General features: G+C 35.6%; 1 protein-coding gene across 3 annotated transcripts; it reads left to right on the top strand.

Moving 5' to 3' along the window:
* The first annotated feature begins 1,113 nt into the window (after positions 1-1,113).
* LAMP5 (lysosomal associated membrane protein family member 5) lies at positions 1,114-23,962 on the top strand. Of its 3 annotated transcripts, none has more exons than XM_051975934.1 (7): positions 1,114-1,472; positions 1,945-2,067; positions 2,546-2,718; positions 3,295-3,426; positions 3,754-3,859; positions 8,333-8,521; positions 23,043-23,962. In XM_051975934.1, exons 2-7 carry the CDS (start codon positions 2,004-2,006, stop codon positions 23,219-23,221), a joined length of 843 nt encoding a protein of 280 aa, XP_051831894.1. In that variant the 5' UTR covers positions 1,114-1,472; positions 1,945-2,003; the 3' UTR covers positions 23,222-23,962. The 3 variants fall into 3 exon arrangements, with proteins under 3 accessions (XP_051831894.1, XP_051831893.1, XP_051831895.1); XM_051975933.1 differs by having other exon boundaries at positions 1,942-2,067; XM_051975935.1 differs by lacking the exon at positions 1,114-1,472 and having other exon boundaries at positions 1,917-2,067.
* Positions 23,963-25,873: the final 1,911 nt, after the last annotated feature.

Here is a 25,873-nt window from a genome sequence, read left to right as displayed (position 1 = left end):
TAAAGGGATGTATACATAGATATTTGTGTTTTTGAGTAGGGTAGTATTATTTTAGATGCTGTTATCAAATTTAAGTTAATTATAATTAGTAAGATGTTATCTACAGATGAAAAGTTCTGTAAACTATGCAGATTAAATATTTTAGGAATACAGTGATGAAGAAAACAGAAATGAACACATTTCAAAATTTTATCTTTTTGTTGAATGGAGATGCCTGGGCAATAATTTCTCACCAAGGTATTTTCCTTTTTTGAAAATAATAGTCAATAATAACTATTGATGCATTATATAATAAAATGAAGGTGATTCCTGTAAAGGAATTCTTCTCTAGTTATTGTAACACTAAATTGATAGATTAATTATGAATTTCTTAATGATATTATGGAAAATAATAGCTCCTGGAGATTTTTTAATAGAAGACAATTCCTATTAAATTTAAATTTTAAGATTTAGAAATATAAATGTCAAGGGGCATTTTCTTTGAAAGTAAATTGTCTTTTGCAACTAAAACATTTATAATTATTATTTGTTGATCAAAATAAGGATAAATTTTATATTCCTTGAAGGTTTGTATTATGCTGGCTAGCTCCTGCTGCAGCACAAGAAAAAGTGCATATATCTTCATTAAGTTTGCAACACTGACCTTTGCAGAGGAAATGAATCCTGTCTATTATCCTATTCACCTTTGAGTTCAACATGCAAACTTGATATTTTCACATGATGATCCCCTATTAAAAGATATACTAAGAAGAGAGTTGATAAATCAATGAACTTTTTTGTTGCTCTGTGAATCATTGACAGAACAACTTGTTTCAACATAATATATAAACAGTAGCTGTTTAAAATTAAGGTGACATAAGAGAATCCTCAGAACTTCTAAGAGACCTTAACTTTCTGTTCATACAATGGGGAGTTTAACCTCCTTTAACTGAAGTACTGCAGAGCCTGAAAGCTACATAGGAGGCAGAGGGGAATCAATGTAACATTGAACCCATCGTCTCATTCAGAACACAAGCACTAAAGAAGCCATTTCCCAAATCCTGAAAATAGTTGCCATAGCATTTTCTTCTTTATTCTTTCTCTCTCCTCCCACTCCCGCCCCAGGATAATTCAGGGCTACAGTTTCCCTCAAGAGCAAGGGGCATTTTAAGATTTCAAGACAGTAAAACAGTAATATAATACCTAAATCATGTAAAAATTAGGGGATTTCCTATAGACACTGTAGGAGACTGAATTGCTATTAAGTTATTTGAGATATACTGATCCTTTCATATGCAGTTGCAACACATGTGATAGAAGGTCGAAAAGAACAGGAATAACACTTAACAGCGGAAAATGTACGTTTCCCTGCAACGCAAGTCAATCTAGTTCTACATCTAGAAAAACAAGACAAGAGCTAGTACCACAACTGGATTCCTTTCAGCACTGGCTACCGTGGACAGCTCTCATCCGAGCTTGCCTCCCCCTCTGCAGTGAGTAGAGTTCCTCTTAAGCTTGCGTCTGTGCTGCACCACAGAACAAGTACTTGGTATTGAGCGCTCTCTCTCTCTCTCCTCTCTCTCTCTCTCTCTCTCTCTCTCTCTCTCTCTCTCTCTCTCTCTCTCTCCTCTCTCTCTCTCTCTCTCTCTTCTCTCTTCTCTCTCTCTCTCTCTTCTCTCTCTCTCTCTCTCTCTCTCTCTCTCTCTCTCTCTCTCTCTCTCTCTCTCTCTCTCCTCTCTTTCCCTATTCTCTCACTCTTACTGCTCTCCTCTCTCTCTGCTTCCCCCTCTCCCCCCCCTCAATCTCTCCCTGTCTTTCTCCTTCCCTCACTCTCCCTATTTCCCTCTCTTTCTCCTCTTTCCTCTCCCTCCCTCTTTCTCCTCCTCTCTCTTCTCTTCTCTCTCTCTCTCTCTCTCTCTCTCTCTCTCTCTCTCTCTTCCCCCTCTTCCTCTTCCTCTGGAGGAGTTTTTCTGGGACCTCCCCATCGGACAGCAGAACATCTGGATCCAGTCAGCAGAAGAAGCATGGACCATAGGAGGAGAACTGCTCCGGGAATCTTGCGTCTTCAAGTCCTGTTCTTGCTTTTCCGTGAGTAAGGTTCTTGCATCCACCAGTCGGGTTGAACTTCTTAAAAAGAATAGCACTAGCACCTTCTAGTCCGCCAGCTACCTTTCAGTTCAAATGTACTCGTTTTAATTTGCCTGTGCTTTCACCTCTACCAGGGATTCACACATGGCTTACGGTATTTGCAGACAGAACTGAGGGAGAGGAGTTTAAGTCGTGCATGGGTTGGAGCTTTTGAAAGAAAATCATGGTTTAGAAAACAGGAGTGTTCCCTGCTCCAGGCTTGTAAGGGTTTTAAAGACATGTTAAAGTTGAATCGATCGTGTCTTTTCATAGGGTTGTGATGCTCATTATTCAATTGCACATCCCGTGCACTGCAAAATCGGCAACTTTACCTAACTACCAGCTGAACACTGACTGCATCTTTACCATTGTGCCTAACTGTGACTCAGAAGCCTTGGATTGTTAAGCACAGAACCGATATTATATTTTTGTTTCACAGATACAATTGCTCAGATCATGGCAGAACAAGAAGTTGAAAATCTCTCAGGTCTTTCCACTAACCCTGAAAAAGATATATTTGTGGTGCGGGAAAATGGGACAACGTGTCTAATGGCAGAATTTGCAGCAAAATTTATTGTACCTTATGATGTGTGGGCCAGCAATTATGTCGATGTAAGGAACCGTTTCAACCCAGCTTGCTCTCAAGATTAGCTCACAGAGGGATGTGAAGTCCCTTTAATACAGAGTGCTGACTGAAGCTTGGAATGAATGCAGGCAAAGGGCCCCCATCTTACAGGCCCCATGAAGACTTTAGCTGTTCCTCTGGAATGCTGCATGGTGTTCACTTTGGAAATGCAAACTGATCCTCTAGCACCTTCCCTTTGCTCTACCCGCTTCATTGCACTTTGCTCCCCTAATGTACCTAACTACTGCCCATTCCGCATGGCCCTGGGATGGGGAGAGAGGGTTTGAAAAATAAACTGCGAAAACAGCGCCCGAGTATATTTCCGAGTTTTGTCTGGATACAATTTTATTTCCATCTCCTCCGACCCCCGTATCCACAGCCACTTTCGCCGGTTCTGCGGGGTTGCACCTTTGAATTCATTCTCAGGTCCCATGAAGGCCGCAAGGCTTTGGCGCCGAACCCTTTACATTCCCCTGAATGCGCTTCTCCTGGGCCCAGCGGCTGGGTGTGGGGCTGATCCCCGTCAGCTTCTGAGCCACGGTTCCCTGTGTTTTTGCCTCTAGCTGATCACGGAACAAGCTGATATTCCACTTTCCCGGGGTGCTGAAATGAAGGGCCGATGTGGGCACAATGAATCGGAGTTGCAAGTTTTCTGGGTGGACAAAGCTTACGCCCTCAAAATGCTCTTCGTGAAGGTAACCCCAGGGCCGGGACGCCTCAGAGGGAGGGATTTTTCATTTCCGATTCACAACAACAGCCTGTGGATGACTCAAGTGACCCCTTTCAAGGGTACCAAGGGGGCAATAAAATATATAGATGCACATCAATGCATTCAATTTCTATAATTTCCATAGTGTGTATTTAGGAGATGGTAAATGGTGCAAGCGTTAAAAATAAAGCTAAGGTCAGAAAAACCTCTGGATTCGTATTCAGTTTCCCCGGAGAAAGTGCTATCTACTATGCTAAATGGTTACTTGGGGCTCCAAGGCCCTTTCCTCCTGACTGTTCTTTTACCCTTCCAGGAAAGCCACAACACCTCTAAGGGCGTGGAAGCTTCCTGGAGGCTGAGCAAAGTTCAATTTGTTTACGATACTTCAGAGAGAACGTACTTTAAAGACGCTGTAAATCGTAAGTAAGGATGAGGGAATTGAGGGCGCGGATGGGTCTGGGAAGTTGCATCTTGTGCTTCCCCAAGTAGGAGGGAGTGAAAGATGGCGTGTCTCCTACCCTAATGGTCCAGTTTAGTTCCCCAAACTCCAGAATCGGCCTAGGAGGAAATCTCTCCGTTCACAATCTCTTCTTTGATGAGTGGAGCTCAGGTTATGTTCTTCCTTCTATGGCCCGGTCTCTGGCCCAGGGAGGCAGAAGACTGAAAGAACCAAGCTGCCCCCTGCACCCTCCGATACGCCGGGCTAGGCTGCCCCAGTTCCCAGGAGGTTTGTGATCACCAGATGTTCCCACTGCAGGGCAGAGACAAATCATCCACAATCCATCTGGACACCTTGGCCCAGGGTCCACCCCAGTTTCTAGACACTCTCCGCACTGCAGAAAAAGACCTGAGGCTAGTCTCCCTTTTCCACTTACCTAAGCAGCTGATGTAGCCAGTTTCCATTAGAGAGGGTCTCTTCCTCTCTCCTTTTGTATCCATTTGAACCCTTTCTTCAAGGGGTGATGAGGATGTTGGGGAAAGGTGATTCTTTTCTCTTTTTCTCTCTTCTCTCTCTCCTTGTCTCTCTGTGTCTCTTTTCTCTCTTTTATTTCTTTTGTGTGTTTGTCTGTCTCTATTTTACTCTGATTTTTCTGCCTTGAAACTGCTTTGTAATGGTGATGCAATTTCCGCTCATTCATGTAAAGCCTAGCAAATTTTCCAATTTCCATTTTCACATTTTTCTGGGAATCTTCCTACACCATATTGGCCCTTGGGCCTTAATTACCTAAATGTATTCTAAAGTGAAGGACTGTTCAGCGTCAATTTTTGTTAAATTATCCCCATTTGTACCCACCCTTAATTCATCTATCCAGCAGTTCACACTAATAGAAAAAGCTCTAATCTTCTCATAATATCTCCATGAAAATGTGCCCAAGTTTCCAACTACCTACTTTATATCTTAAATATAGTCAGGGAAATCATCTATTTTGCTACATTCTGTCTAACAGTTTTAAATATTGATGATTTCTTTTTTTTTTTTTTCAATTTTATCCCTCAGTACTGGTGATAGGTAGGGTTTATGCTTTATATTTCTGATACATTGATACACTGCTTTCAATGATCAATTATATACTCCCTACCCACAAAATGTGTTTTCCTTTGGTTGAAAAACAACAACATGCTAGAAGGTCCCTTTATACTTATTATAGAAGGCAGGAAAATGTTGGGGGGAGGGAAAGAAGGTAAAAGGGAAAAACATCAGCTTTGCAAGTCATTGTAGGCGCAGGCATTGCCACTTCTTAGCTTTGTAATCTTGAATCACAATCTGAGTTTCAGTTTCTTTCAGAAAAAAAAGAGGATTGACAATTTTCAAAGAATTGTTATGAAGATTACATGAGAAAATGTGTCTAAGTGCTTTGCAAAATGGCATACAACAACATTTATCCAGAGTAATTCAAACCATTCATTTCTTCAGGAAAAAAAATAGTATGATCCTGCAAGGAAAGACTTGAACAAAAGTATTTGTTCATATTTATATTTTTAAATCATTTTTATCACTAGAGAGAAATTTGGATTTCAAATTATTATCACTAACTAAAACACAAATGACTAAATTCAAAAGCTGGAGAAATCAGAAGCCCTAATAAAGGCTGCTAATTTTATTTCTTTATTGGTTTAGGGGGGAGTCAATTAAAGTTGAAATTAAATATCAGGTACAGAGTTCAAGTTTCAGACTGTTCAGGGATGGCCAGTTATTCCCTCTCCATTATGTAATTTGATTTATTAGAGATTAGAAATAGAGAAGTGGATTAGCTAGATTTAGGGTCAGGAAATTGTTGTTGTTGAGTTGTTTCTTACTTTTCATGATTTTTCTTGGCAAAGATACTGGAGTGGTTTGCCATTACCTTCTTCAGTTCATTTTATAGATGAAAAATTGAGGTAAATAAGGTTAAATGACTTGCCCAGGCGTTATGCATATAGTAAGTGATTGAAGTCAAATTTGGACTCATGAAAATAAGTCTTCCTGGTATCAAGTCCAATGTTTTTTTCCCACTGTAACCTCTATTTGCCCAGAGTCAGAAAAACTTGAGTTCAAATTCAGTCTTTTTTTTTTTTTTTTTATTTAATAATAACTTCGCATTGACAGAATCCATGCCAGGATAATTTCTACACGACATTATCCCTTGCAATCACTTATGTTTCGTTTTTTCCCCCTCCCTCCCTCCTCCCCCCCCCCCCAGGATGGCAAGCAGTCCTATATATGCTAAACATGTTGCAGTATATCCTAGATACAATACATATTTGCAGAACCAAACAGTTCTCTTGTTGCACAGGGAGAATTGGATTCAGAAGGTAAAAATAACTCGGGAAGAAAATCAAAAATGCAAATAGTTCACATTCATTTCCCAGTATTCCTTCTTTGGGTGTAGCTGTTTCTGTCCATCATTTCTCCAATGAAACTCAGTTAAGTCTCTTTGTCAGAGAAATCCACTTCCATCAGAATACATCCTCATACAATATCGTTGTCGAAGTGTATAATGATCTCCTGGTTCTGCTCATCTCACTTAGCATCAGTCCATGTAGGTCTCTCCAAGCCTCTCTGTATTCATCCTGCTGGTCATTCCTTACAGAGCAATAATATTCCATAACATTCATATACCACAATTTACCCAGCCATTCTCCAATTGATGGGCATCCATTCATTTTCCAGTTTCTAGCCACTACAAACAGGGCTGCTACAAACATTTTGGCACATACAGGTCCCCTTCCCTTTTTTAGTATCTCTTTGGGGTATAAGCCCAATAGAAACACTGTTGGATCAAAGGGTATGCACAGTTTGATAACTTTTTGGGCATAATTCCAGATCGCTCTCCAGAATGGCTGGATTCGTTCACAACTCCACCAACAATGCATCAATGTCCCCGTTTTCCCGCATCCCCTCCAACATTCATCATTGTTTTTTCCTGTCATCTTAGCCAATCTGACAGGAGTGTAGTGATATCTCAGAGTTGTCTTAATTTGCATTTCTCTGATCAATAGTGATTTGGAACACTCTTTCATGTGAGTGGTAATAGTTTCAATTTCTTCATCTGAAAATTGTCTGTTCATATCCTTTGACCATTTATCAATTGGAGAATGGCTTGATTTTTTATAAATTTGAGTCAGTTCTCTATATATTTTGGAAATGAGGCCTTTATCAGAACCTTTAATTGTAAAGATGTTTTCCCAGTTAGTTACTTCCCTACTAATCTTGTTTGCATTCGTTCTGTTTGTACAAAGGCTTTTTAATTTGATATAATCAAAATTTTCTATTTTGTGATTGGTAATGGTCTCTAGTTCATCTTTGGTCACAAATTTCTTTCTCCTCCACAAGTCTGAGAGATAAACTATCCTATGTTCCTCTAATTTATTTATAATCTCGTTCTTTATGCCTAGGTCATGGACCCATTTTGATCTTATCTTGGTATGTGGTGTTAAGTGTGGGTCCTTGCCTAATTTCTGCCATACTAATTTCCAGTTATCCAGCAGTTTTTATCAAATAATGAAATCTTATCCCAAAATTTAGAATCTTTGGGTTTGTCAAACACTAGATTGCTATAGTTGACTATTCTGTCTTGTGAACCTAACCTTTTCCACTGATCAACTAATCTATTTCTAAGCCAATACCAGATGGTTTTGGTGACTGCTGCTTTATAATATAATTTTAGATCAGGTACAGCTAGACCACCTTCATTTGATTTTTTTTTCATTAATTCCCTTGAGATTCTCGACTTTTTATTGTTCCATATGAATTTTGTTGTTATTTTTTCTAAATCATTAAAATATTTTCTTGGAAGTCTGATTGGTATAGCACTAAATAAATAGATTAGTTTAGGGAGTATTGTCATCTTTATTATATTTGCTCGGCCTATCCAAGAGCACTTAATATTTTTCCAATTATTTAAGTCTGACTTTATTTGTGTGAAAACTTTTTTGTAATTTTGCTCATATAATTCCTGACTTTCCTTTGGTAGGTAGATTCCCAAATATTTTATGCTATCAACAGTTATTTTGAATGGAATTTCTCTTTGTATCTCTTGCTCTTGGATTTTGTTGGTGGTGTATAAGAATGCTGAGGATTTATGGGGATTTATTTTGTATCCTGCTACTTTGCTAAAATTATGAATTATTTCTAATAACTTTTTAGTAGAATCTCTGGGGTTTTCTAGGTATACCATCATATCATCTGCAAAGAGTGATAGTTTGGTTCAAATTCAGTCTTACCACTAGTTGTGTGACTAGTCACTTATCTTCTTACTGTCTCAGTTTCTTCATCTTTAAAATGGGGAATGATAATAACATTCCCTCAAGGTTGTTATGAAGAAAAAAATGAAAATTCAAAAGGATTATATAAATGCTAATTATGATTATTATAGGATTAATTTTATTTGTTGTCTCTGCCACCTCTATAGCTAAGAAATACACAGCCAGTTCTCATCGCCTATCTGCCTTAGTCACTCCAGCTGGGAAATCCTATGAGTGCCAAGCTCAACAGACTATCTCTCTCACTTCCACTGATCATCAGAAAACCGTTGCTTTGCTCCTCTCATCAGTCCATATCCAGCCGTTTGATATTATCTCTGACTTTGTTTTCAGTGAAGGTAAGAGGGGAAAGCTGATTTCTAAATAATTGATAGAAAGTGAATGATTGACTCTCAGTCTCTTACAAAGTGGCTACTTTTCCTTGAAGGACAGATCAAAGTTCCAGTTACATCTTCAGTTGTGCTGGGATGATGTGGTTTTCACTAGTGTCTCTCTATCCCCTTTACAGAGAAAAAAACAAATTGGAATTTATGCTAAATTAATTTTAAACAGTGGGACTTCCCAAAAACCTTGATAGAGAAATAGACAAGAAACATCCATTATGTGATATTCTGTTATCTAAAGCCCTCTTTCAGCATTTCTTTTTGGTATGGAGTAAATAACTTTCCAAGGCTATGCTGGAGAAGTTATGAGCAGTTCTTAGGAAAGCAGAAAAGTTTGACCTCATCAACGCTCTATTTGTTACGTATTGTCTGAATAACATCCTAGCTAAGTTGAAAGAAGCTCATCAGTGTAGATGATAAAAGATTTTGCCCACAGCAATTTATGAAGACCACTGATTGAAGTTTAATCAAAAAGTGATAATTGTAGAACCTCAGTATCTTCATTATACATGTTAGTTATCAATAAAACATATTTCAAGTTGATTGACAAATTCTTACTATAGAAAGAGCATGTGACCAGGATATTTAATAGAATCTCTTCAACTTATAAATGAAGAAACTGGAAGTCCAGAAACCTAGCCATGGTTACATAACTGATCAGTAGTAGAGGCTGAAATTCCAACCCAGGTCCATTGGTTCTGTCTCCAATACTTATTTCATTTCACAGATCTACATTTATCTGGTGTCTTTGGGGAATAATTTATTACAGAATCACATAGGATCACAGAATGGTAGTGTAACAAGGGGTTTTAGGGATTATCTGATTTAACCTCTCTTTTTCCAGGTGAGAAAATTAAGGATACTCAGGGAGACTATGAATTATGGTGACATAAGTAATTATTGGAAGAACTAGGACCCAGATCCTAATTCACAGTTTATTCTGTTTTTTGACATCTACTTTTCATTCTGAAAATCATTATTGATCACTTCCAGGTTTGGAACTATATCCTGTTAGAGGAGGTCACCATATAAATGATGTCTGGATAAGTGAGCTGTTACTGTATTTCTAGGATTTGTAAGTTTGTGGACCATCTATCTTACATTGAACCTAACTAAGCACATTATATTCAAGAGTAAACTACTTACCCAGTTCACCTACATAAAGACCATCTGGCATAATAACTATAGTCATCTCCTAAGTCATAGCTTGATTTTCTGAAATCATATAAACTTCAACTGAGGAAGCAGATAACTCCAGGAAGTCATTTTACTCACTCTAAATTATCCACTAGATCAAAACTATTAATGTCAGAACCAAATTTGTCATATTACTCTAGGATCTAACCGCATAGTCTGTCTTGAGAGGTCATCTCATTTTTATTTGGTAGAACCAAAGAAGCAACCCAACAGAAAATTTTAAAGAAAAATTTCCATTCAATTTTTCTTTCTTCTGCAGTATTAACTACTGCCATTCTATTGACTTGTGTATGTGTGTGTGTGTGTGTGTGTGTGTGTGTGTGTGTGTGATGTCTATGGTTCAATAATCACAATATGATACCACAAGAATTTTCCAATGCAACTTGCTTCCATTAAAGATTCAAAAGTTCAAAGTTCATTAGATCTTAATTTTGATTCAGATTCAGACTCAGATTTAATCTGATTCCATTTAATTAACTTGTGAATTGAGAGGGTACTGGATTTCGAATTTGTACCTATATTCTATTTCTGACTCTGCTATTAACTTTCTAGTAATCTTGAGCAAATCATTTAAACTCTCTGCAAATGCAAAATGCAAAAATAAGAAAATTAAGCTTATCTTAATCTTAAATGTGTCTTTTAGCTCCAAATCTGGCATCCTATGAACTAGAAATTGTTAATAAAATGTTTTTGTATGTACTTTAGCAAAACTGATAGTAACCCCAAATCAGGGTTATCACTATTCTTCACTCATCTTAAAGCATCAAGCTTGACTAGCCATGAACACTACTTAAAATATATCTGATGACATCACAATATAACCATACATACATATACATATATAGTATATATAATATATGTTATTATGTATACACACATAATGTATAACATCTACAGGTATGAGATACTTAAGTGAATTAAGAAATTTCTTGAGATTTACTTTTTTACAATTAATTCATAATCTTGATATATTATGTGAACTCTATAACATTGCCAGCTGTGATGAAATGGGGTAAATTTCCCCTGAAAATTGCTTGTACACTTAAGGCTATTAGAATAATTTTGACTAGGATAGAAATATATAGTATGCATATATACTTCATTATTCTAAAATTAGAGTTTGACTAAGAAGGGGGAATATGTATGGTTGAATCCTAACAGTCTTCCCAGCTACATAAATTTGGGTAAGTCACAACCTTAGTTTTTTCATCTTTAGAATGAGGAAAATAGTAACTGTCCTACTCTTATAGGATTATCATAACTTTCAAACAAGCCAATATGTGTGAAAGAACTGTGGAAATCAATGAGCAATATGCAGAATGTATTGTGTTTTTTTAATAATTTTTTATTGATAGAACGCATGCCAGGGTAATTTTTTACAGCATTATTCCTTGCATTCATTTCTGTTCCGATTTTTCCCCTCCCTCCCTCCACCCCTTCCCCCAGATGGCAAGCAATCCTTTACATGTTGAATGGGTTGCAGTATATCCTAGATACAATATATGTGTGCAGAACCAAACAGTTTTCTTGTTGCACAGGGAGAATTGAATTCAGAAGGTATAAATAACCCGGGAGGAAAAACATAAATGCAAGCAGTTTATATTCATTTCCAGTGTTCTTTCTCTGGGTGTAGCTGCTTCTGTCCATCTTTGCTCAATTAAGGCTCTCTTTATCAAAGAGGTCCACTTCCATCAGAATACGTCCTCAAACAGTATCATTGTTGAGGTATATAATGATCTTCTGGTTCTGCTCATTTCACTCAGCATCAGTTCATGTAAGTCTCGCCAGTCCTCTCTGTATTCATCCTGCTGGTCGTTCCTTACAGAACAATAATATTCCATAACGTTCATATACCACAATTTACTCAACCATTCTCCAATTGATGGACATCCTTTCATTTTCCAGCTTCTAGCCACTACCAACAGGACTGCCACAAACATTTTGGCACATATAGGTCCCTTTCCTTTCTTTAGTATCTCTTTGGAGTATAAGCCCAGTAGAAACACTGCTGGATCAAAGGGTATGCACAGCTTGATAACTTTTTGAGCATAGTTCCAAATTGCTCTCCAGAATGGCTGGATGTGTTCACAATTCCACCAACAATGTATCAGTGTCCCTGTTTTCCCACATCCCCTCCAACATTCCCCATTATCTTTCCCTGATATTCTAGCCAATCTGACAGGTGTGTAGTGGTATCTCAGAGTTGTCTTAATTTGCATTGCTCTGATTAATAATGATTTGGAGCATATTTTCATATGTCTATAAATAGTTTCAGTTTTTTCGTCTGAGAATTGTCTGTTCATATCCTTTGACCATTTATCAATTGGAGAATGGTTTGATTTTTTATAGATTAGGGTCAGTTCTCTATATATTTTGGAAATGAGGCCTTTATCAGAACCTTTGATTGTAAAAATGTTTTCCCAGTTTATTGTTTCCCTTCTAATCTTGTTTGCATTTGTTTTGTTTGTACAAAAACTTTTCAATTTGATATAATCAAAATTTTCTATGTTGTGGTCAATAGTGATCTCTAGTTCTTCTTTGGTCATAAATTCCTCCCTCTTCCACAGGTCTGACAGGTAAACTATCCTATGCTCTTCCAATTTATTTATAATCTCATTCTTTATGCCTAGGTCATGAACCCATTTTGACCTTATCTTGGTGTACGGTGTTAAGTGTGGGTCAGTGCCTAGTTTCTGCCATACTGATTTCCAATTTTCCCAGCAATTTTTGTCAAATAATGCATTCTTATCCCAGAAACTGGTGTCTTTGGGTTTGTCAAACATTATATTATTACAGTTATTGGCTGTTTTGTCCTTTGAACCTAACTTATTCCATTGATCAACTAGTCTATTTCTTAGCCAATACCAGATGGTTTTAGTAACTGCTGCTTTATAATATAATTTTAGATCTGGTACAGCTAGGCCACCTTCATTTGATTTTTTTTTTCATTAATTCCCTTGAAATTCTTGACCTTTTGTTTTTCCATATGAACTTTGTTGTTATTTTTTCTAATTCATCAAAGTAGTTTTTTGGGAGTCTGATTGGTATAGCGCTAAATAAATAGATTAATTTAGGTAGTATTGTCATCTTTATTATATTTGCTCGCCCAATCCAAGAGCATTTAATATTTTTCCAGTTGGTTAGATCAGACTTAATTTGTGTGAAAAGTGTTTTGTAGTTTTGCTCATAAAGTTTCTGATTTTCCCTTGGCAGATAGATTCCTAAATATTTTATACAATCAGTAGTTACTTTAAATGGAATTTCTTTTTGTATCTCTAACTGTTGGGTTTTGTTAGTGATATATAAGAATGCTGATGACTTATGTGGGTTTATTTCAGAATGTATTGTTGTTGTTACTACTATTATTACAACTACCCATATATATTTACCTTAAATTTATTTTTGTTATATTGGACTTTCTTTATATAATTCATGGAATAATTTTTCTATGTGCTTTTAATTGTGTTTTGGTAGGATATAGTATGATTCAGACTGATATAAATAACATCGTATTGTAACTGTCAACTACTGAACCTTCTAATTTCTTCCAATTCTTCAGAACGTTGTGGATACAAATTCCAGAAGAAATAATTACAGTAGATTCAAAGTAAAGAGATCAAAGAGATTGGGCTCAGAAATCTCTTGGTCACATAGTCTCCAGCTAACATTAACCTTTGGGACACACTTTTATTTCCCCTTATAAGATGTTTACATTTTACATCATCAACTTTTCCTTTCATTGTTGCCAACAATCCTCCAAAATTTCCAGACAATCTACAGTCCCATGGAGAAATGCCAGAAATAGTGTCTAATCTCATATCTTAAGTTATGGAACACCATTTACCTGAAGTAAATCATCCATCCAAAAACAAATAAACATAAAATGATGATAAAGCTCAAAGCTGTCTCTTTGATAGAAAAGTGAGTGACCAGATAAAGCCAAAAGGATAAGAGTTTACTCCTGGGCAGAGCAGTGGATAGAGCACCAGCTCTGAAGTCAGGAAGATCTGAGTTCAAATCTGGCCTTAGACCCTTATTCAATAAGCTTGAGAGTGCAAAAGCTTAACTATTTTTTACCAATTCCCTGACTAAAAATTTGAGTCAATTCAATTCACTTTTATTTAAGAAAAATAGGAGGTGGGAGGAAGAGTTTTGCCTCTGGAGTAAGAGAACCGAGATTTGAGATCAAGTTCTGACATTTATAGCTATATGATCTTGGTACTTGACCATTATGAGTCTCACAGAATTATAGAATTTAAGAACTGGAAGAAACCACAGCAGTCATCTAGTTTAATCCTTATGTGAAAGAAAGCTTCCTTATTATATACCCCTGAAAAGTGCACTTCCATCCTCTTTGAGAAACCCAGCAATCTATTACACCTCTGGACAACTGATTGTCAAGAATTTTTTTTGTGACATGACTAAATTTACATCTATAACTTCTACCCATTTTCCCTGGATTTGATCCCTGAAAATACTTGAAAAAAAGATATTCTCTTTTTCTTCCTTCACCCTTTATAAAGATGTCCAGGCTAAAAGTGCCCAGTTTGATTTGATGAGCATCAGCATCTATTCTTTTATCCAAGCCTTTGATCAAAATACAAAGTTATACAGATTCAAGACAGATCCCTGGGGTACTCCACTGAAGACCCTCACCAGATTTTTTTAATCCATTTGATTATATTACCATCCTTTTTTTTTTCCTGAGACAATTGGGGTTAAGTGACTTGCCTAGGATCACACAGCTAGGAAGTGTTAAGTGTCTAAGGCCAGATTTGAACTCAGATCTTCTGACTTCAGGGCTGGTGCTCTATCCACTGCATCACCTAGATGCCCATATTACCATCTTGCCCGTATTTCGCCATCTTTTCTATAGGAATATATTTACATATTCCTATATATAGAAACTTCATTAATATATAATATATGACATATGTGATATATATAATATAAAAATATATATTATACTATAAAGGAACTTTATTAAAAGCTTTGTGCAAATCTAGGAGAACAGAAATCCTTTCATCTACTAGTTTAGTCATTTGTCAGAAAAGAAAATGAGATTAATCTGGCATGATTTGTACTTAAAGTCACATTGGCTCTCTCAATATTTGTTGATCATTTATTTAGTAAATAGTTGTGGAATTTATACAGAAATTAAGACAAACTTGCTGGCATACAGTCTGCAGATTTTGCTCTTTTTTTTAATTATGAAATTTTTCCTTCTCCATTTTTGTGACTCCTCTCTTTTCTCCTCGTTGTTCAGCAAATACAATCCAGGTTTGTTGGGTTTGTATCTGAGTAAATCTGATGGAGTTATCAGAGTGAACCATATACTTTTCTACCACATCCCTTTCCATATTTTGGGTACCAACTCCGCATCAGTCATCTTTGTTTTGCTATTTCTAGAACAAAGGTCATTTTCATTGGCAATGAGGAGCAAAATTAAATTTGAGTATCTCTGCCTTTTTTTGTTGTTGTCAGTTATTGTCTCATCCACCTCAATTAAAGATTCCATTGGTTATTTTATCTTATTTTAGTCCCATTCTATCCCCATTTTATTGCTTTACTTTCCTGTACCAGCCTCAGCAAATTGTGAACTTTAGGTCTTCTGACATTGTTTTTATGGGGCTATATGCTGATTTATGTTCTTCCTCAGTTGCCTGACCATGTTATCATCTTCTGAATATTACTTTTAAAAATCTATATTAATGGAAGAGATTCCTTTGCATGCACATGGGTCTCTTCAAACAAATGCTTTCTTTCCTCATGGAAATAGTTTTATTTTGAATGTTCAGAATTTCACTAGTATTTCCTGTTTCTCTTGGGATGTCTTCTATAGTAAAATTTTTAATTTATAGAGTCATATCTTTCCCTTAAACCCTCCCAAAGTATAGATTACATGTCAGAATATCCTAGGATTTTCTCTCCTCTATCAGAAACTTCAAGGTTTTCATCATTTTTATATCAGCAACTGGTTCTCTTAGATAGACACTGAATAGAATTCTGTCTTGGTGGTTCTTTGTCTTTTGAAGGATGAAATTATCACAAAGACAAATAATCAAATTATTAACTGCTTTACTTATGCAGAAATAGAACTCTAGAATGTCTGGATAATTGAAGTCCTTCATTGTTTCAGTGTTATACCTCTGTGCCAGAATTCTGATCTGCTTCACAAATTCCTCATATGTTTTCTTTTTCTGTGCAGCTGATCTGTACTGCCTTACAATAAGAAGTCATTTCTTATCTTCTTTCTGCTGACCTTCACTCAAATATTCTCCATCATGTTGCTTCCCTCTCCCCGGCTTTCTTCATAAACATACCTTCTTAATATGCTGTGTTACCCCTCTCCCCACTTTTACCTCTCCCATTCCTTTTTAAATAGGGTATACTTATCTAGAACCATGATTTGGTCATTATTTTCATCCCAACAAATCTCAATGACACCTACAAGCTAAAATTTGCTTCTTTGTGTTAAAATCTCCAGTTGTTTTTAAACTCTGAAATTTTTGAGTAGATATTTGGTGACATAATTTTTTAAACTACTAGTTCCGATTTTGAACTTTATCTCATTTCTGGTTATCTCAGCTATTATTCTCTTCCTTATTTGTAATTATTTTCTCTGGCATGTAAATTGGAGACTATACATAAGCATGCTTCTTCTTCTCCCATTCTTTTTAATTTAAAGAATTTTCAACTAGATTTGCAAGACATCCTGCAAATAGATTCATATCAGCCTTTGTTTGGTGAAGTCTTGCCAAGAATTTTTTATGACTGTATTCTAAGCCATTCACCAGAAGTACAAATCCTATTCCCAGGCACCATTTTCTAAATTACCTATTCCCAGGTTATTTTTTATTTTATTTTATTCATCTCCTGCCTTCATTGGACTACAGTCAGAAAAATACAGTCTGTGCCCTCATGATTTCCATTCGTTGGCCCCCAAATTCATAATCATTAGAAATACTTTTTTAGATTTATTCCACTTTTACCCACATGAATCACCAAATATTTGATAAGCCTTCAGAAAAGTCTTGCTTTATTTCAAAAGACAAAAGACTTCTATTGTTGCTATCAGTTCAACAAATATGTGCCTCAGTACTCCTATCTAAGAATTAACAACCATTACAACTCTTCTCTTTTTCCTTTGGATGAACCTAATAGTTTCACTGTATCAGTTTTTGAAGGACACAAGCTTTCTCACCAGAATATCTAGCTCTAAAATCTTTTAAAAGAGCCTTAAATCTTTTTAATCTCTAATTATGCAACATTGTTTTCCTTTCCCTCTCTTCCGTGTAATACTTTTCTATTCTCATCATTTTAACAAGTGTCAAGATTACAAATAAGGTACATTTGATACAAATCATTGTACAAGTTTCCCTTACTCCCCGTATTTCATACTTTTCCCTGATTCTTCATGTTTCAGATTTTCAGTCTTGACTTTTTAAAAATACCACTTATATCTTTAACAATTGGCTAAGACATTGACAGAGAATTATCACCTCTTATAATTTGACATTCTAAACCAATTTACTAAAGGAAGTAAATTCTACAACTACACTTTTGTTGTTATTCAAGTCATGTCCACTCTTTGTGACCTCATTTGGGATTTTCTTGGCAAAGATATTGGAGTTTTTGTCTTTCGCTTCTTCAATTCATTTTACAGATAAAGAAACAGCACAGTCACCATTAGTATCTGAGACTGGATTTGAATTTAGGTCTTCCTGACTCCAGACCTAGTCTCCAGCTCCATCCACTGTGCTACTTAGTTGCCATACCTACCTGGTCTTCAATTTTTCACCAAATTTGCCCCATCTATTAATCTAGTCTATCAATTTTCTTTACTCTCTAAGTGTTCCTCTGTCTTCTTATCTTAGAGCCCTCTTTTTTTATTCCTTGATTTACTTTAGGTTCTACTTTAAATCTTCCTTAATCCTTTAATAACTTTCTTAGTTGTCTTAGATTATTCTCAGCCCAGAAGTAGAATTTGAAGTAAGATCTGGGCACAGGGATTGTACTTTGAATTATATTAAATTTATTCCAAATTTCTCCTCCCCAAAATTCAACCTCTGTTCTGCTTTACCAGACCAAACTATTTCAAATGACTGTAAAATTGACTTATTTGGTTTAAAGCATTTTTTTCTACTGCTCCTGTAGCCTCCCACAGAAGTCAGAAATAGAAGCCTCAATATCCCTTCCTTTAAATTTATTACCCCACCTCACAAAGTTGTTTCAAGAATCAAATGGAATAATCTGGAATAATAGCTGCTATTTATATATAACTCAGATGTTTGCAATGTGCTTCCCAAACAAATTAATTCTCAAAATAGTACTGGAAGGTAAAAGCTATTGTCTCCTCAGAGAAGTTAAAAGACTTACCCTGGGTCACTAATCTTAAATTAGATTTAGGATTTCAACAAAGAACTACTGACCTTGGGTCTGGCACTCTTAATTACTCTACATTGTTCCATAGAGTCCCATATAAAGATACATTCATAAAAAATTTATTTAACTTAGAATGAAAATATCCCAAAATTACTTCCTTTTTTAAAATAAAACCTTTAAATGATCTTAAACTGAGACCTCAGTGTCTAGGACTTTAAAAAAAATTAAATCTTTTAGAAGTCACATATATAATTTAACCAAATAAAATTGAAATAAGTGTTTTCTTTTTCAAGAGCCAAAAAATATAATTACCCTTGGTTTACAGAAATAAAAGTTGGTGTTAAATATCCTTCTCAGATTTTCATCACTTTTGTCTGTCTTTGTTCACTCTATTTGAGGTGGACATTTTTTTTTAACCAGAAATAGACATATAAGAAACAAAAAATACCCTTTTTGCTAAAAAATGGTTCACCAGGAGCAGATTTTAGTTTAAGAACTGGGATTGGGTTGGCTAGAATGTCACATTATTTTCCATATATCCCCCAACTTTTTAAACAAATGAAATCAGGTAGCTGGATGGGACAATGGGTAGAATTCTGGGCCTCTAATCAGGGAAACCTGAGTTCCAATTTGGCATCAGTAACTTCTTAGCTATGTGACTCTTAGCAAGCCAATATTTCTTTGCCTCAGTTTCCACAACTGTAAAATAGAGATAATAAAAGCAATAGAGCTTTCGTTAAAAACCAAATGAGATGCTCTTTACAAATTACTTAGCACAGTTTTTGGCACAGAGTAGTAGCTACTCTATAAATAATAGCAATTATTGTTTTAAAAAGGAATATTTAAAAAGTGAATTAAATAACAATCACAGAATCCCCAGGTTAGTGGAAAATCAATAGGCCATATATTGCATTTAATACCTGAACAATAATCCCTTTTGTCATCATCCTTAATAATATTCAATCAATAAACATTTAAGTACCTACCAAATGTTAGAAAGTATTCTCATTATCCTAAGCAAAATGATTTATCATTTAATACTTTTTGAGTGCAAATATGTTCAAGAATATACTGTTCTTAGTACTTGGCACTGCAGTATGGATATAAAAATTAACAAGATCTTAGTTTTTACCATGAAAAAGCTTATTAAAAAAAAGAGGATATGTACACAAATAACTCGTAAGATTTACAATCTGAGAATGGTATGTATATTGAAACATTTAGCAAGTGAGGGGAAAAATGGTTGATTTATATTGTTTTTGGTTTGTGGTGATTATATATATATATGAATGATTGAATAATTATTATTACTTTAGGCAATAGCTGGCAGAGTCATCCCCTTCTCCCCCATTATCTTTCTGTACCCCTACTTAACCTCATCCTATAAATTCTTTTCCATATTCTTTCATAAACTCATCAAAGAAAATGTCCAAAATTATAGAGGTCATACTCTTTGTTTTTTGGTTCACTTGTTTTTTTTTTTTTTTTTTTTTTTTTTTTTAACATTCTCTGGGTACCAGGAATAGCCATTTATTATCCTTTATTTTTTGATGGACTGCCAGGCCATCAACTTTTCCCAAAAATATAAGACAATATAAAGACTGAGAGAACCCTATAGTCTTGTAGTCTACTCGACCTTGAGAATATAGTCTTATAGGAATCCTTGCTCTATTTGCATTCATATTCAACAACCTGTAGTGATCAACATGCTTAATTAACATGTACTTCCCTTTTTAGATTATCTTTGTGGTTGTATATTTCAAAGAATTATGCATTTTATGACAAATAATTAGGATAGTTATTGTTGGAAGACAGCCATTAAAGTGACATTTTATTCTACAAAGTCAAAGATGCCTTCTTGTTTTGTTTAAATAACCTCTCTTCCCTCCCTCCCCCCCAAATACAAAGGGATATTGCATTTGTCAAAACTTTGTATTATGTGTAGTTGTAAAGATGTGGTTTAAATAGGAAGTCTGCCTCCCTTTTCATATTTTCATTGGTAATTCCCTCAATGATGTAGATTTTTCTTATAAAAATACACAGTAGGACAATGGATCATTGGTTATTGCCTCTTTGACTGTTTTGGGGGGAAGTTTCAGAGGTTATCAGATTCACCCCCCTAATTTTACAAATGAGGAAATTAAGGCTAAGTGATTTGCCAGAGATCACCCAAGGAGTGCTAAGGGTGGTTTGGAAGCCAGGTCCTCTGACATCAGGTTCAGGGATCTTCCTGTTAATTATAACACACTATATCTGATTCCACCACCTTTCCCACCTCACCTTCCCCAGGAGTTCAGTATTTTTATCCTGTCCCATTTCGTTTATCTTGAAAACTGATCTCTCAATACTTTCCAAATGAATGGAATTCCATCAGGGTTTTCTTCTGGGTGAGCTTGTTTTGGTCCAGATTCTCTCACAACCCCTTCCCCCCCAGTTATCTTTCTTACCTTTTCCCTCCCTCATGTAGCAATCTCCCTAGAGGTTAGATATGAGCTACTTAAGGGTAGGAACCCTTCAGATTTATCATGTCCCCAAGTGCCTCACATAGAGATGAAAATTGAATATTTGTTGACTCAAAACCCAAATATAGTGACTCCATTGTCAGCAGTGATGAATGTAGCTTGTAATAGAACTGCTCAAGGCTTTGTTCAATTTATGCATTTTTTATTGTCTTGTGCTGCGGGCCTAACTTCATCTGTAAAGGCTCTTGGGATGATCTCATTTGCTTGAGTCTTTGGCCAAGTTTTCTGTTGACTCATTTTTTCCTCCAGGATTTCATAAGATGATACTACTTGATTTTCCCCTATTCTTATCTGTAGTGTTTTACAAATAAGTTTATATCATAAAAATAGTGATTTCCTCAGCTATCAAATTTGTTTTCTTAGTGATGAAGTGGAGCCAGTTTCAATAAACTCTTGGCCTAGTTGTGGTAACCGATTCGTGCTATAAATTCTATAGTTAAGGATGATATGAAAATCTGTGTTGATATCTTTTCCTTTGTTTCCCACTTTTAATATCAATATTTTATTTGAACATGTTAAATTGGCACTAGTCTAATTTTTATTAATATTTTTAAAATTTTTATTCTGCTATTCTGATGGGCTGATGCCATATAGCAAAATTTAAAATATTCCTACTTTAGCAACTAGTCATTTCCTGTCTATTGTGATATCTTCAATTACATTTTTGCATGTGTGTTACTGTTCAGTGCTTGATATATCCAATTCCTTTCATCTTTTTGAAAAAGGAATTCATGATTTGTAGGTTATCCACCTTCTAAGTATTCTATATGGCTTTGGCATTTTTCATATCTTACTTTTTTCTTATTCAACTTTACTATTTTAAAAATTATATTGAGATATTTATGTCTATTAAATATTTGCTTAACTATTCTCTTGCCAAAGGGCAATTCATTATACTTTAGAGAGTCTTATCTGATCTAAGGGAGTTAATGCACATCCTACTAAATATAATATTTATATGTTTGGGAGACTACAGTAGACTATTATGTAATAATAATAATAGCATGTATATGGTGCTTTAAGGTTTGTAAAGTACTTTATAAATATTACCTCATTTGATCCTCACAACCTTGGGAGTTAACTGTTGTTTTTATCCCCATTGATACGATGAAATTGAAGCAGACATGGGTGAAATTACTTGTCCAGAATCACACAGCCTTGTAAGGATCTAAGGCTGCATATGAATTCATGTTTTCCTGACGCCAAGTTTAGAGCTCTATTCATTGTACAACCATAATTTCTTAAGATTCACTTAGAATAGTTGAGTTTTTTGTTTTTTTGTGCTGTGGGTAGGTGGAATGATAATAGAGAAAATTAAGTTGTTTTTAATTTTTAAAATGAAAAATGAACTTATATTCTTCACAAAGTAAATAGACTTTCACCCTGTGAATTGTGGTACTTCTCATAAAATATCCATCATAAGCAGAAATCTTTCCAGAATGACCACTATTTTTGATAATATGATAGCTTCTTCTATAGGAGTGTGGTATTTGCTGCACTAAAAGTTTGTGAACAGAGCATTCAGTTGACAACAGATACCAGTGACAACATCCCTATAGATTATAATTTCATGCCTGAACTACTAAATACTATTTCCTAGCTTCATTATAATTAGTAATGGGAAAAAAGGAGGCTTGACATCATTCTCCTCCCCATTTTACATTCTACATTTATTGGCACTTGCTACTCTAAATGATTTTTGTGATAAATCATCAACACTGGGAAAGGAAAAAGAAAGATCGAACATAAAACTTACATCTACAAATTATATCTGGAAGGATATAATTTTAAATAACTGATGTTACAGGATGGCTGGAGACAGACATAATAAAAAAATGTTTTGAACCATATGATTTTTAAGCTTCCTTCCAGGTCAAAATCCTATAATGAAAATAATTGTACTTTGTTCCACCTAGTCACCTATGTGGGCTAATATCCTAAATTCTGCAATTCATTTACTAATTTTAGGATCTTTTCAATAAAGTTCCATTGAGTTTTGGTACAATATTAAGTGTGGGTATATCACGATTTATAGTAAATTGAATTCATGGTTTATCCCCTAGCACCAAAGCATTGGAAGCAGTGTGTTAGCTATGGATTGAGCATCGGCCAGGGGATCAGGGGACTTGGATTGACATCTTGGCTTTGACACTTAGCACTTGGTCTAAGTGACCCCAGTTTTGATACTCCCCCCCCCAGCCCCTTTGCTGTTTTAGGCTTCCATTTTTTAAGTAGTAAAATTACATTGAATTTGATGACCTAAAAGACATACACCTGAGGTCCTTTTGTTTCACCTGTGCTTCTTGAAACTGCGTGTGTCCTATAGGTATTTGACGTTTATTGCTGATATTTTATTGTCTTTTCCTTTTCAGAGCACAAGTGCCCCGTTGATGAGAGGGAGCAACTGGAAGAAACTTTGCCCCTGATTTTGGGGCTGATCTTGGGCCTGGTCATTGTGATAACGCTCACAATTTACCACATACATCACAAACTGACAGCCAATCAGGTGCAGATTCCGAGGGACAGATCTCAGTACAAACACATGGGATAGGGGGAGGCGGCTAGCTGGGCTCTGGCCGCTTCAGACCTTTGTCAGGTAGAGAAAGCTCAAGCACTTCCCGTGAATGCCCTCTTCCTTCATCCCCCTAGGACACACCAATAGAACTGCTGCATACCAGCCAACACAAATCCGAAGCTCAGCATATGTCCACGCTTAATCCCAGTGGGCGAAAACTCTTCTCTCAGATCTCAAGGGGGACTATCAGCCCTTTCCCCGCCCCGTCTCCAGGCAGGGAATTTCCTGGGGAAGTCGGTCAATGTTTGTGTTTTTCTGGCATTGCTTTGATTTACCTGGGCTAGTGCAGGGGAGCCAAGGAACAACCTATCAGACTGAGAGAAGAGTGTAGCCTTTCAGATCAAAGGCAGGAAACTTTTTTTTTTTTTAATCCTTCATGAAAGGCATGAATAAATGGGAGAACTGTTATTCTTTTGGACATTTTTGGATTACCCAGCAAAGTTGTTGATATGCAAAACATATAGCACCCCATGCTACCGCGAGTTAATTTGAAAGCGATACATGCTTTTGGCTGGGCATTCTGCATGTACAATGATTGTCATTGAAGTGTTACATTTGCTACTTGCAACTGATGATTTCACAGCAAAAGGAAATGTTAAATTTACTATGCAGACTATTTCAGGCATTATAAAAATTATAACAGGTATAAATATCGAAACTTCATATAAATTCATGTAAGTTTGTTTTTAAAATATGGATTAAAATACATGCTCTATAGCACTTGACTTTATTTCTTGTGGAAAAATAAACAAACCTAGCAAACCTTTATGGCATAATGAAATCATCACAGAGATGAAAAAGAATTGTTACTGTTTGCTAAATTCTTCAGAAGAACTGGTGGAATGAAGGAAAGAGAAGCTGGTTTTTCATTTTGATGGTGGAGAGGCAAGCAGGTGGAAAGAGTAGGTAAATGACTGAGGCTAAGAAAATGATCCTTGCTGATTAAGGATATGGATATTAAAACTCTTGACTAATTCCAGTAAAAAATAGTCAGTTTCAATAATTGAACCCATAACCCCAAAATTTAAGATTCCTTACATTATTACACAAGAACATACATAAATGACTCTAGGTCTTGGGTTCATTAGTTTGGATTAAAACAAATTTTAAAAGAACTGTGATTATCCCTTTGAACCTAGTCTGAAACCCCAATTATTTTCTAAACTTTATTTTCCACTTCATTCTGGATATTAAAGAAAACAATCACAGAATCTGAGTTGGAAGATACTGGCCCAACCCAAACCTGAACAAGGATTCCTTCTAACATGTCTTATGCATTTTAATCTAACCTTCTCTAGGGACATTTCTTCTAGAAGCACCCTGCATCACTCTTAGATAATGCTCATTGTTAGAAAATAATTTTCTTTTATTAAGCCTATATTTTTCTCTTTGTAGTTCTCATCTTTTGATCCTACTTTTGTCTTCTAGGGATGAGTAAAATACAACCAATACCTCCTCCACACCACTGCCCTCTAGTACTTGAAGAAAACTATAGTATCTTCTTTCCCCAAATGTTTCTTTTCCAAGTTAAAATGTTTGGTTGCTTTAAGATCCTCAAGGACGCTTCATCATTCTGGTTTTCCTCCTCCTTGGAGACACCGTTGGGGAAGAAAGGGGATGAAAAATTTCTAGAAATTTAAGCCTATGCTATCCATTAGTCCTTTTGCTTTTAAGATATATGACAAAGTCCTAAATCTGATTTCTGACTCACATTTTCCAAGAAATGTTCAGCTTTCACCGCAATCTCTAATGTAAGTCCCCTGACCCTTCTCTGATACTTTCTTCCTGTTTTCTGCTTTGCTTTATGGTGGATACTTTTAATCTTTGTCTTCCCAGAGCCTCATCAGTAAGGTTTAGCTGTTTCCAAACTTTTTGATATATTAGATTAGGGCAGAATCTCCTTTCACCTTGTAAAACTCAAGCACATGAATATTAAGTAGAAATCTAAATATTTTCCCCTTTTTTCTTGTTCCTTTTACATTCAACCTGGCTATGAGTCTCTATTCTATATTCTCAGACCTCATACAAGTACATGAGTAAAAGTAAGAAAGTGAGCACTTTGGAATAAAGACTCCCTCCTCCCTCAAATAATCATTAGTGAAATAGGAAAAAAAATTATTGGTGAAAATGACAAGTAAATCAACATCCAGAGATGGAAGATCAGACTTTGGATAGCTTTTGAGATTGTTCTTTTAATGGAAGTCATTAACAAGAATTCATCCCCAAATGTTCATTATCTGGTCTAGCCTTAAAAGTGAGAAATTACTACATCAATTATATAGAAACTACAGAAGACTATTAAGTCAGAGATGGGTTACCATCATCAAGGGTGAAGGCTATGTCCGTGATAACCAAATCATATATTTTGAAGTACTGAAATAAAGATTTTACTACATCTATTTTTCCTTTATTATTTTGCACCAATAAGAAAAACTTTCCTGTCACTTCTAAAAGTAACATTTTAAATTTCAAAAAAAGTTACAATAAGCCTTTGAACCATCATTACTCATTCCTTGTCAACTCTATTAGTCACAATTATCCTTCTGAGTTTATCATTCCATTCTTCTGTTTTTTTAAAAAACTCTTCCAAATTCTAGTACGTCATTCTATGCTCCAGAAACAGTTTTT

Source organism: Antechinus flavipes, chromosome 2 (genome assembly GCF_016432865.1).
Source record: "Antechinus flavipes isolate AdamAnt ecotype Samford, QLD, Australia chromosome 2, AdamAnt_v2, whole genome shotgun sequence".
Taxonomy (NCBI): domain Eukaryota; kingdom Metazoa; phylum Chordata; class Mammalia; order Dasyuromorphia; family Dasyuridae; genus Antechinus; species Antechinus flavipes.
The sequence above is the reverse complement of the archived record's forward strand: the minus strand, read 5'-3'. Positions and strand labels throughout refer to the sequence as shown.

Excerpts from the sequence above, each read along its gene's own strand:
- LAMP5 (XM_051975934.1), top strand. The coding sequence starts at position 2,004 with ATGGACCATAGGAGGAGAACTGCTCCGGGAATCTTGCGTCTTCAAGTC. Across the intron at positions 2,068-2,545 it reads AGTCCTGTTCTTGCTTTTCC|ATACAATTGCTCAGATCATG; the intron begins GTGAGTAAGGTT and ends TTTGTTTCACAG. Across the intron at positions 8,522-23,042 it reads TGACTTTGTTTTCAGTGAAG|AGCACAAGTGCCCCGTTGAT; the intron begins GTAAGAGGGGAA and ends TTTCCTTTTCAG.